At 46.7% G+C, this 20595-nt stretch overlaps 1 protein-coding gene across 1 annotated transcript; it reads right to left on the bottom strand.

The window, feature by feature from the left end:
* Positions 1-5625: 5625 nt before the first annotated feature.
* LOC147673090 (cocaine- and amphetamine-regulated transcript protein-like) lies at positions 5626-18624 on the bottom strand. The gene is made up of 3 exons (XM_086946321.1): positions 18395-18624; positions 11148-11231; positions 5626-6090 (listed from the first exon to the last, which is right to left on the bottom strand). Exons 1-3 carry the CDS (start codon positions 18524-18526, stop codon positions 5983-5985), a joined length of 324 nt encoding a protein of 107 aa, XP_086802447.1. The 5' UTR covers positions 18527-18624; the 3' UTR covers positions 5626-5982.
* Between the last annotated feature and the right edge of the window lie 1971 nt (positions 18625-20595).

Here is a 20595-nt window from a genome sequence, read left to right as displayed (position 1 = left end):
TAAGGATACTGAAAGTCACTGAGGGGTTCCCTGACCATATAGAGCAGTGGTCTTCCAAATATATAAGGCAGAGGCCCTCCTGAACAGAGTGTGTGTGTGTTGGGCCACCTCCAACTTTGGCAGATAGGGAGAGCGGATGGTGATGTGATGATGAAATCATTTTAAAGTGCTGGTGACGTGGGGATTGTACCAGAGCACTGTTGATGCAACTCTTTCATTTTCATTGGCCCATCTCTGTCGTGGTCATTGCACTCATGGTCCCCTCTCTGATCACAGCCCCATTAAGAATCATAGTGCACCCCTCATGTCACTGCTCGCTTCATTGGACAGATTTCACTCACTGCCCCATCACTGGTAACTTCTTCCATAAGTGTCCAACTTGCACACGAGTTCACTTTTCTGGCACTGTCCAGATCTCCACTCACTGTCCTTCTCTTCCAGCACTGGCCCCTCTCCCATTAGTGTCCACCTCTCCCCTGCCACTCCCTCACACCCTGTTATTGTCCACCTCACCTGCTACTGCCCGCCTTCTTGGACAGTGTCCACTCATCCTTTAAGTGTCCACCATTTCTGTCACATCACAGCACCAACATGTCTGCCTACCTCCTTCGTCACCGCCTGTCTCTCCCATCAATGCCCGGGTGTCCCTTCGCAGCGCACGTCGTCTGCCACTGCCCTTGTCTTTTGTTAATGCCCCACTCTTCAGCCAAAGTCCTCCAGTCACAGGAGGTTCTCTTGTCAAAGTTCCCATATCCTAGTCCTGTTCCCCATCGTTTCATGTCTCCTCTGCTAACAATCACTGTGTCAATCCTACACTTTCCTCGCCTCCTGGCACTGCCCTCCTCCTCACCACTACACTGCTTACCTGCCAAGGCCCCATTCTTATTTCCAGCCCTGTCACTCCCTCGTCCTATAGCATCCCCTCTCCAGTATCTGCTCACAAGCACAACTGCTGTTAGAAAGAAGCCAGAAACATCCGTAGCCCACAATGATGGAGGTCTATTAACCACTGTCATTATGTGGAATTGCCTTCTCTTCTACTTTTTTCACCTGCAGTGTGCTTGCTCCCAATCGTTATTAGTAAATACATATCACTTGGTTATTTGTTCTTGTACATATGTGCACCCCAGGGGATGACACTCCCTTCTTGCAGCTCCACAAACCTCCTGGAGGGAGCGCTCTACAGGCTGAAGCCCAATGATCTAGAGAAACAAAGTTGAAGGCTGAGGTCCTCTTATAAGGTCATGGAACACTGATGTGATGTGCAGCATTCTTTATGACAGAGGGTCATTTATTCCTTATAATATATGGCCATACCATCACTCCTCCCATAAACCTCTAAAATCCCCAGAGCCTTGCTCCGTCATATGAGTGAGATGCATGGTTGCAGACATGAATAATAAAAGCACAATCTGTGGTGCCAAATTAAATTAAACACCTCAAATGCATCTAGAAGTTTGTTGCAACACATATTAGAATCTGTTTAATGTAAATCAGATTTTAAAAAGGGACATATCTCATAAAGAGTATTAATATCCTGTAATGAACTATAGTCTGCAAAAAATAAACATGTTGCCATAAATTTCTTTTTTTATTGTTGACTCTTCATTTTAGAAAAACAGATCATAAAACAACAAGCCAGTTGTCATATTCATTGTTTAACCTGCAGCTACAATGACGCTCCTGTAACCTACCTTTCACCCTGGCTGCTCACTCTGGCAGGAGGCATTAGGACATCACAACTCAGCTGTAATGTTCTATTACAGTTGTGCAGCTACAGTATCTTATAGCAGGTGACTAAATACATCACAAATCCATATTAATATGGAAATTAGAGGCTGGCTTTTGTTCAGGATGACAGGCTCCGATGTGATATAAACACTTACAAACACAGAAAGCACATGCGCACACACAAATACCCACTCGCATAAATTCATACACTGCAACAGAAAGACAACAGATAAGTCATTTATAATTTTTGATTTTTAAAAACTTCAATAGTAACATTATTTTATGTATTTTGGCAGCTATATTTCCTCCTTCATCATTTCTTGAAATCATCTATTCCATTTATATTTCTGTAACTTAGGGAAAGAAAGTGACTCAGAAATTAACCTAAATATCACCTTATAAGCATGTATTTAAGTTTATAATCTTATTACAGTTCCGCTGTCATTTCACACATTAACATGTAACCCTTTTTGTTTCTTTAGTTTTCAGCCTTTTGTCTCCAACACGATGTGGTGATGGTGTTCATTCGTGAAAGCCTTCCCTTCTGGTCAGTCTTTGTCTCAGCTTGATAACCTGTTATACTTAGAGAGTCTGTTCTTAACGTTTCTTTGTAAACCGCAGTTAGCCTTGCATCCCTTCTCCCTCATCAGTAGAACCACTGTTAAATTCACCTCGCCTCCACTCACACAAAAAATCTGACTTCTTCACAGGAAGCTGGTATAGTTCAGAAAATCATTCACGCCTTTAGGGGAAATGTATCTAAGACTCCCATCCACCTGCCTTGTCATTCATTGTATTACATAGGAACAATCCCCGCCTCTTAGTGATTCATCAACTACTCCCAAAATTTGCCAAGAATGGAATTGATGAATTCTGTGCTTCTTGTCTTACCAGAGAATTGTTTTTCTGTGGCTGATTTCTGATTCTCTGTTCTTCTGTAGCTAGTTTGCTTGTTTCGTTGTTTTTTGGTTTTCCTCTTTCTGTTGCCTAGCTGTGCAAACAGCGGGCACATTTCATGATGTACATCGCCGGCGTAGAACCACATGGTTTGGAAAGTCTCACCTTGATATGTTGCCTGTATTTGGATGAGTAACAGTCTATGCTTCTTTTTTAAATGCTATGATATCCGCATTGAATGTTCCTTGTTTGTGGTTCTTAGTTTTTTTTGGGTGATAGTGTTACCAAAGCTTTACAATTGGTTGATCTTGGAAAGTCAGAAATCGGTGATGAATCACATAATGTATCTGGCTTTATAATGATTTGTAATGGCTTCTGGATAATTCTCTTTATTCTACCATTCAGCGACGAATATTTCGATACGTAAAATCATTTATTTTCTACCTCTTGGACCTTGTTTAATAAACTTTCTCTTGGGAGTGTTGACACCTTCTGTGCTGCCTGATCAGTTGGCTCAGCTGGAAATGGCTCTTTGAGACAGGGGCCACCTAGAGAAAGGACTAGAGGATTGGTCTCTTCTGCTTTTACATGTCAGGCACATTTTCAACTTTTGAAGTTATACAGAGATGTGTTTAAATCAAAGAATGTGTAAAGATGTAATTTTGAGTGACCAACAATAATCAATTGAAATTGTTTCAGACACGGGTTTAAACTGTGATACACGGGCTTAGAATAGGTGCCCGCCAGGTCTTCGAAGATAGGTTCCAACTGAAGGAATTACATTTCTACAGAAATCCTTTGAGCGGGTGTGTTATGTGGACCTGAAAGCTTCATAGCAGTCAGAGAATATATAATGAGATTATTTGGGATAAAGACTGTGGCTGATGAGCTGCTGAAAGAAATGTAAAACTGGCAATAAACAGAGGCAATAGCAGGGCTGGCAAGGCCTCGTCCTATGTTGGCATTACACTTTGTGTTAATGAAACTGGAATAAATACTGCCATTGAGTTCCTGAACTCATGAAGCCACAGTCAAACAGGCTAACAAGTAACACTTCTACAGAGAGAGGGAACACAATAGAGACAGAAAGGGATCACAATAGAGACAGAGAGAGGGAACACAATAGAGACAGAGAGAGGGAACACAATAGAGACAGAGAGGGAACACAATAGAGACAGAGAGAGGGAACACAATAGAGACAGAGAGAGGGAACACAATAGAGACAGAGAGAGGGAACACAGTAGAGACATAGAGAACAAGAGGGAGACATAGAAATAGTGAGAAGGGGATATAAAAATATACATAGAGAGAGAGAGAGAAATATAGGCACACAGAGAGTGACAAAAAGATAGTGAGAGACAGAGAGCGGATGACAGAAAGTAGAGAAAAAGCAGAAGAGAAAGGGAGACAGCGAGGCGAAGAAATGAAGAGAGGCGAAGAGAAAACTAGAGAAAAAAAGAGAAAAGTTTTTTTTAAAAGGGAGACAGGGAAAGACATTGCCAAAAAGAGATAGAGACTAAAGAGAGAAACAGAAAGAACGAAGGAAGGACATAAAGAGAGAAATACAGCAAGGCAGAACGAGTTAGAGGAAGATTTAGAGAGAGAGTGAGAGAGACAGGAGGAGAGACAAGGGCAGCGAGAGGGGGCGGAAAAAGAGAGAAAGATAGAGAAGGCGAGACAGTTAGAAGGGGTGTGAAACAGAGAGGGCAAGGGATGAAGAGAGGCGGAGAGAGAGTGATAGAAAAGAGAGAAAGAGAGACAGAGAAACAGAATAAGAGAGAGGGAAGGTTCTCTCGTGCAAGCATTCTGCATGTTCCATCGTAGACTGGAGAAAGGTAGTGTCCTGTTAGACCATGTCTTCTCTCATACATTGTGTGGTGTATTTTCTTCTACCATTCTTCCACCATTGGCATCGGATTTAGAACAACATGTAGGCAGAAAAATATTGCCAGCCATAAATATTTTGCACCAAATCATGTTTATAGAATTAACATCTCATCAGGTGTAGACTTTCCATTGTTGACTACAGTGGGGTGATACTTTTGTAAAGGATATTTAGGGCACAATCTTCCTGGCAGACTATATTTTGATTTCGATATTCCGGTCCATACCAGGGGCATCTTTATCTCCATCCATATGCAGTGCTTCGGCCAATGCCCGATGGGAATTCGGACTCCTTTAATGTAAAGCGGGGTAAACTGGCTCCCAGTCTGCACAGACCCTCAGGTGTGTATCCGAAGGCGAGTTTCAAGCGAGGATGGCTGTTCATTTCTTCAGTTTTATGAAAAGAAAGGGGGTGGAGGGCATGTTTTATTGACTTCACTTAGATAAAAAAAAATGCACAGACTAGTTCACACTGCTGAGCCACACATGAATGCAAGTGAGACCACTTCTGCTCAGGCCCCCTCCCCCGCTCAATCAGCATACACTAATGGGCCGGACAAGCGAGAGAAAGGGAGTGATTCCTCCACCCATCTGCCTCTACCAAGGCCACTCAGGCACCCACTGGGCTGCTGGCGGTATCCTAACAGCACAGACAGCCCCAGGCTGCCCAAAAAAGCAGCCCACAGCTAAAACTCGGCTACCGGCTCCTCGGCCATTTCCAGAGTGCCCACGTTACCGTATGTTGGGCCCCTTTATTGGACAATACAAGCACTTCTCAGCAGGGCTGCCATACCTTTAATCAGAGAGCACGAGCCATCCTCCGAAAGGATGTAATATATTTAATTGAATAGTCCCAGATCTCAGCTGGGCAACTGGACACAGGGTATGTTGTCAGCTGCAGACCTCGCCTTCAAGCCCATTCTACAAATACTGATATCTTCTTAGGCTGCAATGCTAGCTCTCTGCCACAAGATGGCAGTGCAACGCTCCTCACGCATGCGTATTTAGGAAAGCCACAGAGAAAGCCATTTTTGAAAACAAAATGAAGACTCAGACAAAGATTTTGAATAGAAACATCTTTTATTGGTTAAATGTTTCAGAGTTTGGTGCCTATCTCCTGCACGACCATTGGTTCATATTCTTTAACACAGTCAAAATTAAAACATAGAAACACTACAAAAATAAAGCAGCCCCAAGAAAGGGCCCAATTCATGACCTGAAGCGTGAAATTAAAATACCAAATGCAGAAGAGAAACGGAGAAAAGGGGTATGGTCTTTTGACAAAGAAACATCCCCTGAAGAAAAGTTTGCTTTTGCCTCCTGCTCAAGGTGAAGGGAAGGTTGCGACCATCAAACGAGGAGGTTATAGTTCAAGCTAGGCCGTGCCCCCTTCCCCGTCCAATCAAGCAGCATCTTCTCCGTCCCTCGAGCCCTCTGACCTCCTCTTGCTTTCTGGCCTTCAAATGACCTTCATAAGCACTTCAGGATGTAGAAGTTGCAAGCCGTACCCCGGGGGCAGTTGCACAGCTTCCCGATCCGCGAGCCCTTCCGCACTGCACACTGCTCCCCGGCATCACACTGCAGAAAGGGGACACAAGCGAGGTGTGATTCAAGCTAGAGGGGGAACCATGCACAGTTCACAACCACCGCCCCTTCCCACATCACCCGATGTTGTGCAGCATGACGAAAGAAAAACACCCTACGACACGGCCTCCTGCATCATTTTGTAGGATCCTGCACCACGCGTGCGAGTGCGCACCAATAAAATTACGGGGCTGTTTTTTTTTCTTTTTAGTTACTAGTCTGAGTTGGATCGGTAATTAAAAAGAACAAGCATTGGCATAGCCAATAGGTCTCACCTTGGAAGAAACAAGCATTGGCATAGCCAATAGGTCTCCCCTTTGGGAGCTGTTGGTTTGGCTGTACCGTTGGAGATGCTCCTCAGTATTGGCAAGATACTGTATAACATGGGCAAGAGAAAAACCATCAAGGGCCTCATTTATGGCATTTTGGTGTAATGCAGCTCAGCAAGGCACCTTGCTGAGATGCCCTACGCCAAAGTGAAAGGGTAGGACTGCACCGTATTAAAAGAATATGGTGCGTTCCTGTCCTTTCTGCCTGTGCGGGCACCGTTTCAGCAGCCTGGCACCAACGTAGGCTCCATTGCGCCTCCATTGCAGGTGGGATTGTTTATGTGCCAGGAGGGGCACCTGCCTGAAAAAACAATCCAACAAGGCTTTTTCCTCTATCTAAGTGTGCTGCAGAATGCAAAACACATAGAAAGAGGAAAAAATGAGGAGAAATTGTTATTTCTTTGTGTTACGCCTCACCTCAGGAGCTATACGGATTCAGCGCTTCCCCAGGTTTACATGTTTATGGAACTGCGTCAGATTCCATGGGCGTTGCTTGTGAAAACCCATCGCAACACCCATGGGATGCCTTCTGGGTGTGAAGTAAGGTGAGGCAGCGATTTGCGCGGTGTCGTCTTACTCAGGATTTATGAGGCATTCAAAGCCATGCATGGCGGCTTCACGTGGTTTCATACGTCTTTATGCGGACCCTGTGTCATGCATGTACCACTTTATTTGGTGCAAATGTGACACAGGGCTCTCATAAATAAGCCCCTCAGTGTGCGTGTGCTAAGCGTGTATCTCATGACATAACACAACCCCACTCTGCTTCAACCAAAGGGAACAAGATAGGGTGACGCAGGCTTTTGAGCAATGGGACATGTTGACGCCTACACTGAGAATGATTCACAGTCGAAAGGCAAGCTTCGGGTTCATCCCTAGAAGCAAACTTTTCAAGCTGGAGCTCTGATGATGATATGCTAAGCTTGGTGTGATCTGAGCGAAACAATGTTTCCTCTCATCTGGAAAGGGTCGCAGAATGAAAACAATGTGGGCGAAGGCATGTATGTTTATTACATCTGCCGGTATCTGCTGTCTTCAAACACAAATAACAATCTTGTACCTCACTGTGAAAGTATTGTGTTGTGCATAAATAACTGTACTGCAACTTTTTGGGAGAAGGTAACTAAAGATAAGTTCAAAAACAATTATGAAAAAAAAGAGTAGCAAGACATTACAGTAAAATTGCAAGGTGGAAAGAGCATTACATTGCAGCCATACAATCAGCCCCTGAAGGTCATAACCACATGAAAAGTGCATTATAAATGTTTTGGCCTTTCAAAACTTCTACAATGTTACTATGCACAAGGCCCATAGAGAACAAACCACTCCCAACGGTAGACCAAAATCTCCTGACATGGGAAAGCTTGATAATGTATTGGCAGGCAAGGAAGGTGATGCCTTTTGAGGTTCCCCCAAACTTAGGGTGAGGACCTGGAAGCTGAAGAGAAAAAAAAGGACAAGTTGTGCTGAACAAGTTGGTGGTGGTCCCATCACCCTGGCACCACCGCAGTCTGGGATGTGGGCAAAAGGGCATTTTAGAGGCGAGGCCCTGCAGAGCATTATGGGCGCGTTTGCAGCAAGCAGTTCATGTTATATTAGCAGCTCTTTAGGATAGCCCTGGCGATATTTCCTTGTGTTTTTGAGAACGCAGCCTCGCATGTACCAACGCAGTTAACGCTCGTTATCGATTAAGAAGTAACCCCACGCCATGTGTTCTGTCAAAATAACTGTGCTGCATCTTTAAATGTGGGGAATGGATAATTAAAATGAGGTTCAAACACAATTAGGAGAGAACAAAAAGGTAACAACATCAAATTAAAACTGCATTGTGAAGGAGCTTTGAATTACAATCAGCCCCTAGAGGGCATAATCACATGAACCGTGCATTTACATTTTTAACCTTCCTCTGTGTTTCCATGCCCAAGGACCATAAAAGGCAAAACACTCCCAACTGTAGAACAAAAGCTCCAGCCATGAGAGAGATTGATAACCATTGGCTGAAAGGCAAGGAAGGTGGTGATTTTAAGGTATTCCCCCCCAACGTAGGGTGAGGACCTGGACGTTGACAAAAAAAGGCCATGCCCTGCTGAAGATTTTGCTGGTGGCCCTGGCACCCTGGGACTACCAGAGGCTGAGATATTGACGAAGAGGCATTTTGAAGGTGAGGCACCGCAAAGCATTATGGGGGGAGTTTGACGCAAGCATGAATTGTATAGTCGCTGCTCTCGGTCTGTGCCAGGGAGAGTTGCCAGTAACTTTTCCTTGTTATTACCTCACCATGTTACGTATTGTTTTCTGCAGAAATAACTGCACTGCAGCTTTAATTTTGGGGAGTGGATAACTGAAGATATATTAAAACACAATTAAGAAAAATCAAAAGAAGGCAAGACATCACACTAAAACCTCATTGTAAAAGAACAGTGAATTAAAACTGAATAATCAGTCTCTAGAGAGCTTAATCGTGCATTAAACATTTTTCAGTCTTTCATGGTTTCTACAATGTTACCATGCACAAGGACCCTAAACCACAAACCACTTCTGGTTATAGTGCAAAACCTCTGGCCGTAGTAAAGCTTGAAAGTGCATTGGAAGGCAGGGAATGTGATAGTTTCGAGGTCCCCGCAACGTAGGGTGAGGACCTGGAAGTTGTCAGTAAAAGCAAGGCCATTTTGTGCTGAACAATTTGGTGGTGGTCCCTTTGCCCTTCTTACCACCACAGGCTGTGGAATGGATGAATAGGCGTTTTCAAGGCAAAGCCCTGCAAAGCATTATGGGTGAGTTTGTAGCCAGCAGTTTATTCCGGGGAGAGCCACAGTGATATTTCCTTGTTGTTTTGTTAGAACGCGGACTCACATGTACTAAAGCAGTCAACACTAGTTCTGTAGTTGGAAGTAGCACCATGACATGCACGCTTGTCGCAATCTACGCCGACTTTTTGGAAATATTCTAAGTGAGGAGATAAGAACAATAATTACAGTCTTGTTTACGGAGGAAACCTGGAGTGAGTGCTGCGGGGAAGAGGGTGCGTGGTAGCGGCTGGATGCTTTTAAGCTGCAACAACAAAGACAAGCAGGAAAGGAATCAAAAAATAGTGCCATACACGAAAGATAAGCACTAAAGTGGAACATTACTAGTAGTCAGGCGTTGCTCTGTGGGAGTGAACAAAACACAAAATGGAGGGCAAAAAGGAAGGATTAACCAAACGCAAGCAGTGGGCGGGCTGTAAGCCCACAGAGTGGATACAGCATGTATCGAAGAGACAGCACATGCGCTGTTAGGCTCAACCTAGAAAAAAGTGCAAACCTGCTTTTTTTTAAGTGGGTGGGAAGGAACCAACAAAGGGGGTAGAACAACATAAAGGAATGTTCCAAAACAGACAGTGACGAGTGGGTAAGGAGAAGTAATGGACGAAAGAGTAACATGGTCTGGTGGCTCAGTGGACTAATGCTTCCACTGCAGGGGCCTGTGTTCGACCTCATGGTCACAGGTTCAAATCCCTGCGGGTCCACTCAGCCTTTCATCCATCTGAGGTCGATAAAATGAGTACCATTGTGTTGGGTAACAAGAAACATCTGTTATTCAGCAGTATACGTGCGCTTTACAAATACACATGTTATGGAGAAAGCAGGGAAGCAGGCACTGGGGGAGTACAAGGTGGGAGAGGAAAAGCAATGGATGTGAGAGGAGGGCACAGATGGGGGAAGAAACACAGAGGGTAAAGGTGAGGAGGAGAAGCAACGGGTGTGAAAGAGTAAAGTGGAGCACGTGGGAGAGGAGAACACTGGCGAGCAGGCTACAGGAGGACTACACAAGACCGCAAGCGCACCACAAAGGGGTGTCTGTAGAAGCACATGCACAACAGAGAGCAACATTGAGCGCGGGGGAGACAAGTACATGTGTAAGACAGCCGGAAAACACATGCACTCTCTTGGGGTGCTAAACGCAAAAGAAAAAAATGAATGCTTGAAAAGCAATCAGTAGAGCCATTGAAGCAAGCCAATCAAAAGAGGTGGTAAAGAGGCAATGCTCCATGGGAGGGACAAACACAATAGTGACAAGCTAGGGCGTTGGATAAGGAGTGCACAAATGAGAGTAAGAGGAAAGCAAACCAATGGGAAGCAATGGGTGGGCTCCCAGCCCTGTATCTCCTTGGTAAGCCTGCAACATGTCTCGCAATAGGCAGCGCCTACGTTGTCTAGTAGGCGAGACCTAAAAACTGTCCAGTTGTATATGTGTACCGCATCATTGGGTAAAGGCACCTCGCTCATCTGGACAGGGGCCACTAATCTGGAAAATACACTCATTTCTGGTAAACATTTGGGCATTCCTCCCAGCAGAAGGGTTTGATTTAAAAGGGGACGAGAGAGGTCATCAGAACTAATACACCCCTGTGCCGTGGTATCACTGAAAACCAAGGGCACGCTGACCTTGGCATCGCCTCATTCTTTCACAAGAAGGCTGGCATTGGCTGGGACATTCCTGTACACCTCTATTCTGTACTATTCCGACCACAGAGGGCGGCAGAGTTTGTGCCCCGGGCCTGTTTAGAAGCCCCGGGGTGTTGAAAGGTGTATTCGTCTCCCTGCAGTGGCCGCGGGGGTCTGTGCAGGTAATCCTTGGCTAGGAGTTTGGATGCCACCCACTGCCCAGGTGCGCCTGTTGTTTGGGTTTTTAGCCCTCCCTGGAAAGCAAGCCCACCCTTTCCCACCCGACTCAACTCACCGAGGGGACCCATCCGAGCTTCTTGTCCAAGGACGGGACCCGCTTGCTCTTCAGCTTCTCCAGCACCTCCTGCAGCGCCTCGATCTGTAAGGGAGAAGCAGCATTGAGCGAGGCGCTGGATGGGCGCACGAGTGAATGATTGCACAGGAGATCGGAGCCATGGGGGAATGATGACTGAAGGACGGAGGGAAGGTGGGCAGTCATTCTGCATGAATATGTGGGTGGGTGCATGGATGAATGGGCCAGTGGGTGCATGGATGAAAGGTCCAGTGGGTGCCTGGGTGAATGGGCCAGTGGGTGCATGGATGAATGTGCCAGTGGGTGCATGGATGAATGTGCCAGTGGGTGCATGGATGAATGGGCCGGTGGATGCATGGGTGAATGGGCCAGTGGGTGCATGGATGAATGTGCCAGTGGGTGCATGGATGAATGTGCCAGTGGCTGCATGGATGAATGGGCCAGTGGGTGCATGGATGAATGTGCCAGTGGCTGCATGGATGAATGGGCCAGTGGGTGCATGGATGAATGGGCCAGTGGGTGCATGGATGAATGGGCCAGTGGGTGCTTGGATGGATAGGCCAGTGGGTGCTTTGATGGATGGGTGGATGGATGCGCTGGTGACTGTAGGAGATGGGTGATGAGCAGATAAATGGGGAGGCGACTGAACGGGTGATTGAGTATCTCTATATAATCAACAAGAGAGAGAGAGGGATACCGAGGCACTCTTATACCCCCTAATAATGACCTTATTTAAACAACATAAGAGTGCAGACAAAAAGGAAAAGAAATCAAGAAAAGAATCCCTCTTGTGAGTAAAAAGAACCCTCACTCACCGACCTAGTTGGTGACATGCTTCATCGTTGGGGTCCCACCAGAGAGGTTGGATGCCTCCCTGGTGTGCTACAACGCCTGGTTACAGCGGAGTGGGTATTTTGTGTCATCCAAGTGTGATTAGAGTGAAATGTGATTTAAAAAGTGACCAGTTTAACACAAAAAAACTGTATTCACGGTGGACTGGGCACCATTAAAAGCAGCGTGGTGTATGTTAAAGGGACTGGCTAAATTGATCAGACACATCCATGGTGCAAATAAGAAAAAATGATGGTCAACATGTTTCTGCCTCTTTCACTGTTTGCAAGCCTTTCGTCAGGATCAAAAGTCAAAAGCACAGGGCGGTATGCACTCACTAAGACGCACCCTAACCTGTGTTGTCAAAAAACAGTGAGACTTACAGTTTGGTGTCAGATCTTCAACATTATTGAAATCCACGTGTATTCGTGATCTTTGGTAAGATTACCCCATGGGTCCTGGCGGGGGGCGCGAACTTACAGTCGCACTTACGCCAAAGTCTCTCGCCCGCAGTGGACCTGTCTGTTCCCAGCCTCGGGACCCACAGACGGTATTTGTACTCACAAGAACGATTCTTTTCTTGATTTCTTTTCCTTTGTGTCTGCACTGATTGAGAATCTCAACAGGTGGTCACCTGGAGATGTGGATGAACAGGTGGATGAAGAATTCATGGCTAGATGATGTAAAGGTCAACTGGTGCGTGAGTAGAGGGATGAAGGGATGGATGGATGAGTGAATGGACGAGTGGGCTGGAATCCCAGCAGGACTGACTCAGACCCTCATTCTTCCAAGCTCGGTGAATCGAGCATCTTTCTCCTGGGTAGTAGTAACAGCTGTTGTGTATCACAGAGTGCACTAAAGTGTAACGCAAACACATGTTTCTAGTCTTACAGCCTGTCCAGGGTGGTTACTGTTGGCGAGCAAGCACAGGAGCTGACTCGGTTCATGCACCTGCTGCAGAGGTCCCCAGTGTCTCCATCCACCTGAAGTCAGCTCTTCGAGCACCGGTGAGGTAGGTTCAGGCGATGCTTTACTTTAGAGGAGCTATAAGCTTCCAGGCACAGCGTCAGCAAGTGCTGTAGAAGCCAGGGTTTGTATATAACCCTGCAAGAGTCACCTCCAGGGACATAAATCTCTTCTCTATCATCACCCCCATCACCAAGCACACACAGTTAATTCATGCATAGAACCCATAGCATCATTTCCCTGCCTCATTAATGAAACTGTCTTATAAAATTGAAGTTTTGTAACAGATGTGTCTTCACACAACAAAAATGAATTGCTTCAATGTCTGAGCTTTGGGGTGTCGGGCCAGATAACATTCTGCAGGGACGCCCCAACAGTTTGAGTTACCCCACCAAGGGCAAAGAGAAAGTGACAGGAAAGAGAGAAAAAGACAAGAAATGAGAGAGAGGAACAGATTGAGACAGAGGAGAGAGAGGAGTGGAAGAGAAAGAAAGAAGAAAGATAGAAAGGCGAGTGAGATATCGAGGATGGAAAAACAAAACACAAAGAGATGGATACAAAAGAGACAAGAAAAATACAAAAAAAACAGACGTGGCAATGGAAACACCGAAGGGGTCGGAGCGGCAGAAGGAGAGAGAGGAGGGAAAGGGAAGATAGACAAAATGCACGCAATGGAATGGAATGGGGCGAGAGAGGCAGGAGCGGAGCAGGTTTGTGTGTATGTCTGTTATGTTATTGAAGCTTTTAAAGCGCACTTATACCCTAGGGTGTCCTGGCGCTGCATGCTGTCCCACTGGTTCCATAGGTATAATGTTTCTACAGAGAATAGCCAGGTCTTCAGCCCCTTTCTGAAAGAGAGGAGCTCGGTGGCATTCATGAGATGCCCTGGCAGGTTATTCCAGGCTTTTGCCACCAAAAGAAAGGCTGCTGCCGCCCCTGTTGGCACACTCACTTGTCTTCCTTCCGAGGGGCGCAGCTCTCTTTTGGGGACATACCATTTAAAACGTCTGCTCAGGTCTTCCGGGCCACTGCCCATCAGATTCAAAGACCGTGCACGGTGCTTTAAATTGTGCTCGTTTAGCTCCTGGGAGCCAGTGGAATTGACGAAAACCCTGTCTGACTGAGAGGAACCTTGGTATGCCCGTTAGCAACATGGCTGCCGCGTTTTGTACTCGCCAGAGTCTGTGAAGATGTTTTTTCCTAAATCACAGGTACAGACTGTTGCAATAGTCCAGTCGTGACAAAACGAGGGCTGAGACAGCAGTCCTAGAACAGTCCTCTGGTAAGAAATGTTTTATTTTCCTCAAGATTCTAAGAAGGAAAAACCTTGATGAAACAAATTTACTGACCTGATCTCCAAAAGCCAGCTTTTTGTCCATAATTACACCCAGGTTCTTAGCTTAGGACCTGGGAGCTGGAAACCTACCCATTTCTTCGGGCCACATGTCCAGTGACCGGAGGTTGGGGTTGTTTCCAAATGTAATGACCTCGGTTTTGCCTGCATTATGTTTCAGGCAGTTCGAGGTCATCCAACCAGATATGTCTTTTAGACAGTCCTGGCATCTAGAAGTCATTTCCTCTCCTTTGCCTCGTTGTACGAACAACGCAATTTGTGTGACGTCTGCATAGGAAGTGATTTGAAGCCTGTAGGATCTTATGAATGCTGCCAGCGGACTGACATATATATTGAAAAGCGTGGGGCTGAGGGAGGAGCCCTGAGGCACCCCACACGGGAGCCAGAAGGGCTTAGATCTCTCCCTGTAAAGATCCACCGTCTGTGTTCTGCTGGCCAGAAATGAGTTCCAGAGGCTCCAGGCCTTGCCCTCAACCCCTACCTTCGATAAACGGTCCATCAAAACATTGTCGTGGACCGTATTGAAGGCTGCTGACAAATCCAGCAAAATCAGGATTGCCATACCTCCCTGGTCCACCGCTCCTCTGACCTCCTCCATAGCTTTAATAAGAGCTAGCTCCGTGCTGTGAACTGCACGGAAGCCATACTGTGAGGGGTCAAGCGCCTAGGTGTTCTGGAGAAAAGTGCTGAGTTGCACATTGATGGCCTTCTCTATTACTTTGGCCAGTAAAGGAAGTTGTGAAACAGGTCTATAGCTGTTAGGATCATTTTGATCCAAATTCGGTTTCTTTATCAGCGGAAGAATTGAGGCTGATTTCCAAATGTTGGGATATTGACCTGACTCAATAATGATGTTGAACAATGTTGTGAAGTAGGATGCTATGACCTCTGGGAAGCATTTGATCACTGACACTGGACACGGGTCCAGGGGTGCCCGGACCGAGCTGCCAACAAAAGTTTAATTACTTCCTGGGTTTCAAAAGGTTTGAAGCCCTCTAGCATATGTGAAGAGGCAGTGGTCCCCAGCATAGGATTAGCTGCAGCGTCACCCACCTCTCCTTGCTAGTTGATAAAAGAGGAGAAGATAACTTCCACCTTGAGATGAAAGGAGGCTAGCGGCTCACACAGAGCTGGGCTACTGGGAGTATTTGATTTGGCAGGGTTCGTAAGATTGGTAATGGTTCTAAGCAACTCTTTAGAAGAGGATTTCGCCTCTTTTATCTGCTCTGCGAAATATATATTTTTGGATTCTAAGTGTAACCTGTTATAGATGGAGAGGCTTTCTTTATAAGCTCCTCCATTTCTAAATTGTACCCTTTTCTCCATACCCTCTCTAGCCTCTTGCAGTCTGTTTTAAGTTTTTGCAGGTTTGCAGAGAACCAAGGTGCTGCGGGCTGGGCTCTCTGAGGGGTAACCAGTTTGGCTGGAGCAAATTTCCCACATGCGCTCTCGATCCATCTCGAGTAAGCCGCCGCGGCCTCATCCAAATTAGTTGAAAGATTTGGGTGGTGACTTTCAGACACTTCCCCATCTCAAGGCTATCAATATGTTTCCAGGCCCGGGTAACTATATTCTTTTTGGGCTTAGATTTAAGTCGATCGAGGGGTATTCGTGCAAGATTAAAAATGATGGCCGAATGATCTGTCCAAGGAAGTGGCAATACCTCTGGCAGAGAGAGGCCTGCGTTCTTGGTAAATGTGCCATCTAAAGTGCGTCCTAGAAAAAGAACTTGAAATGTTGCGTGATAAGGGTATCATTGAACCAGTGGATTCGTCCTTGTGGTTGTCTCCATTGGTTGTTGCTAGAAAACAGAACGGTGAGCTTAGGGTCTGCGTGGACCTTCGTTGTCTCAATAAAGAGATATGGGTCGATTCATTTCCCCTACCCAACATAAATGAGTTGTTGTCCAGTTTGAAAGATGCTAAAGTTTTTTCTAAATTAGACTTGGCATCTGCATATCACCAAATTGAGTTAACACCTGAATCCAGATCTCTCACCGCTTTTGTGTCTCCAATCGGCACCTTCCAGTATGTGCGTATGCCGTTTGGGCTCGCCTCTGCGGCATCCGTCTTCCAACGAGTAATGACGAACATGTTGAAGGGCATTGATGGTCTGTCTATTTTCCAAGACGATGTGCTTATACATGCCCCTGACAGAAGCTCTAATGACGTCATACTTAAAGAAGTTCTATCTAGGTTCCAAAACATGGGAGTTGTGTTGCGCAGAGACAAGTGTGTATTTGCAACAAATGAAGTTGACTATTTAGGACACTTACAGCCTGATTCATGTACATGCCGTTTTGCGTGTCCCTAATAGCGAATCATAGCGAATCGCTATTGAGGACACGCAAAACGGCATTCATGTAGGAATTGCTACTTAAATAGCGATTCCTACATGTTCTTTATTTGCGAGTAGCAATTTGCTACTCGCAAATACTCCCCAATCATTCCTATGGGCCAAGCGATTTTTGCATTTGGTATCATGAATACCAAATGCAAAAATCGCACTCGCTAAGGGCCAGATTCTGAGAATCTGGCCCTTTGCGAGTGCAATTTACCTACATGAATCAGGCTGTTAGTCAACCAAAAAGGGATTCTTCCTAAAACAAGTTTGGTGGAATCTATTGTCAAAGCTAAATCTCCTTCAGATAAGAGTAGTTTGAAATCGTTTTTAGGATTATGTGAATTCTACTCGAGGTTTATACAAGATTTTGCAACCAGACTCAGACTCAGACCACTAACACGAATGTTGATGAGAGGTATTGCTTTTGAATGGAACAAGGAGTGTCAAGAAGTCTTTGAGTGGGTGAAACTGCAACTTAGTTCTCCTTCTATTTTAAAACATTTTGATCCCTCACTAATGTGCACTCTTACAGTAGACGCAAGTAATGTCGGGTTGGGGGCTGTTCTCTCCCAAAATAAGGATGGACAGTTAAACACAATAGGATTTGCCTCAAGAGTATTGTCATCTACTGAGATGAAATATTCAGTCATCGAAAAGGAATTGTTGGCTTGCTGGTGGGCTATAATAAAGTTTAGAAATTTTCTTTGGGGAAGGAAATTTTGTCTTAAAACTGATCACAAGCCGTTGGTATTTATCCTTAGTGGGAAAAATGTGAGGGGGTTACGCCCAGAATGGCACGGTTATCTTCAAAGTTGCTACAATTTGATTTTGTTGCTGAATACATTCCAGGCAGCAAAAATGGGTGTGCTGACTTTCTTTCTCGTTCTTCGGACGTGATTGATAAGTGTACTGCTATGGATGAAGAAGATAAGGATGAATATCTCGTTGCCGCTATAGATAAGCGCAGCTTCAAAGGTATCCTGGGGGGAGAGTCGAACGATAAGTGACAGAGCTTCACAGGTGTGGTTAGAAGCTGTCGAGAATGAGGGCTCAAGGCTGTTCTGATAAAGAACTGCAAGCCCCGCCCCCGCGCCCCCCCCCCCCCCCCCTTCCCGCGCCTTCTTGAAGGTCCATCCGGCGTGTGGCATAAAACAGTTAGGACTATTATAGCTCAGACCTTGCTAAGGGGCATCAGGGCGCTGGAGGCAAGGAAGAGGGAATGGATGGAGGGAGGGAAATATCAAGAAAGAAACTGAGCGCGTGAGCTTTGAAGGGGGAAATGTGGAGGCGGTGGAGCATGTCAGGGTGAGAGGAAGGGGGTGCATAACATTGGAAAACGGGGATGAAAAGGAACATTTTAAGGGAAAACTGAGTGAGAGCGCGAGGAAAGAGACAGATCGACGGAATCAGGGAAAAACAGAGGCATATCAAAGTAGAAAGGCTCTGAGAATAAAAAAAGAGAAATGCTGAGAGTGCACGAAATACAGACAGATTTTAGATAACTTTTCAAACCTAATGAATCCGCTCGTACCTTTGTCGCTGTGAGTAATAAGTGTTGCTATTATGCAACTCGGTGGCACCAAGTTTGTCAGCCTCGGAATGATAAAAGGCGGAGTACCCTTGCAGGAGTCACACACGTGTCCAGCGGCTTACAACCCCAGATCTCAACACTGAGCCAGCAGCAGGCGTACCTGTGACTCCTCCCCATCCCCCAGTGGACCCCCCAGACACTTACTAGCTCCTTCTCCTCCTGGCTCTTGTTGGCGCTACTCTCCGCAGAGCGCAGCTCCACCGACTCTTCGCTGCAGGCCAGGAGCAGGAGCAGGGAGCAGGTGAGGCAGAGGAGGGGCAGCCGGGAGCTGGCCATGGTGCTGAACTGGCAGCTGGGAGGTGGGCGCTGTGCAGCTGGGCGCTATGCTGCTGGGCGCTGCGCTGCCAGGCAGGCGCTGTCTCTCGCAGGCAGGCTCTGTCCTTCGGTGGCGGCACTTCAAATGGTTTGAGAGGAGGGGGTGCCGTCCTTTATCGCTGCTCGCCGCCCTCACGCAGCGCAGCCCTCCCTCCTATGTCACGGGCCTGGATGGACGCACCCACCCCTCCTTCCGGGCAGCAGAGGCCATGCTGCGCTGCGGAGGGGGAGGCCGAGGAGGGCGCGCAGCCTCCAGGGAGCGGTTTCCATTAACACTTCAAACATTGGTACAAGGCCCGCAGAGAGCGCACGCGCCAGTGATGAGGTGAGCTGACCCCACACGGGGAGCAGTGCCTGCAAGGGCTCTTCGCCGCTTCGAAGCGCTGCATTTATTCACCGGGATAATCAAAATATTCTAGGCAGTATAGGTGTGTCATTGGGGCCAAAAGAAGTGACCACATCACACCCATAACTTTTTCACTTCGATGGCTTCCCATTGAAGCAAGATCACTCTCCAAGCTTGCCTGCATCACCCACAAAGCCCGCACCCTCCCCCTCTCGATACCGGGCAAATAAACTTGAAATCTCTGGAGGGTCCAGACCTTCAAGTAATGCCGAAAAATTAATACTTGAGCCCCCCACCTTCAATAGGGAACGATCGATGGCTCAATCCTTCTTGGTCAATGCGGGCAGAACCCGGAGCGCGCCCCCTCCATTGCTCCCCGCCACCTCCTCTACCCGGACTTTCTAAACAAACCTCAAACTCGTCTCTTCCGGAGACACTCCCAGAACGAATGCATCCCTTCTCAAGTCCCTCCAGGAAGCGCTTCCAATGTTGTAAATATGCAGTCTGTGCCTGTACGATCCGAAGCCTTTTGTGTTCTTGATTTTTGTGTGACTGCCATCTATTGTTTTATTTCACTTTTTCGTCTATCTCGTTTGTATTTGTAACGTGTAAGTATGTACACTTCCTCGTGTGACGGTCTTGGCTCTATTGTGAAGCGCTCCGACACCTTGGGGTAAAGTCCGCGCTATATAAAACTGCATTAAATAAATCAATAAATAGCCAGAATATACATCCGCATTTTATCATCCACTATCAATGGCCGCTTGTGTAGCTCTTAACAAGCTCACACGTGGCATCTGTATCCGTGATTGTGTTGAAATGCTTGGCGTTGAATGAAAGGCAGGGACAAGAGTTCCGTTTCCCGTTTGAATGATGCTGAGCCGCTCCGCGCAGCGCCTAGAGGTTTTATGAACACATTCCGTATATAGCTGCTAGAACTGGGCCTCTACCTGACGAGGCACAGAGGGAGAGGCCCAGGGTCTGTGACATACACCAGACTGGTTGCAGCAGACGAGCACTGCAAGGCTAGACGCGTAGTTATGTTGCTTATTTTCATAGCACTTTATTTACATAGGGTTACGTTCCCTCAAGCGCTGCGCGGCGGGAGAGATGGAAGAGAGAGTGGCCGAGGTGACATCATAACTTCGAGAAAGGGAATGAGAATAACGTGTGAATGGAGTAGCTCACGAGCCAGAGAAGTATCTTTGGCACCTAGAGGCCACATTTATGGGTTGGTGGAGCGATGCGCATACCCACCCAAACCTATGGTTCTGATGGATACGTCTGCCTGTGGATTCTTCACCTTTCGATTACCCCTTGCATTCCACAGAAACTTGTTTCATAGCTCTCCCACATCCGCGAGGACTTCACAATAGCATGGCGCGGCTCGCAACTCCGTGTGACGTCATCGGAGCCATAAGAAGACCTAGTCAGCGTGCTGATATCAGTCCCTGTATCTCCGCGCCGTTGACGGGTATGTAGTGCTGTTAGCACTCTAGTGGACGCACGTTGCACGCATCCCTACATCCGCAGGCCAGGCGTGGCCTGCGGGGCTGAATAAATGGAAGGCGTGCGCTCGGGCACGTCACTTCCGACTGGTACCAAGTGTGTGACTCACTGGCCACCGCTGCGCGCTGCCACCCCTGCGCAAGCAACCAGTCCACCAGGCAGGCCCAGTAACCTG

The sequence above is a fragment of the Lissotriton vulgaris genome, chromosome 12 (assembly GCF_964263255.1).
Source record: "Lissotriton vulgaris chromosome 12, aLisVul1.2, whole genome shotgun sequence".
Taxonomy (NCBI): Eukaryota; Metazoa; Chordata; class Amphibia; order Caudata; family Salamandridae; genus Lissotriton; species Lissotriton vulgaris.
The sequence above is the reverse complement of the archived record's forward strand: the minus strand, read 5'-3'. Positions and strand labels throughout refer to the sequence as shown.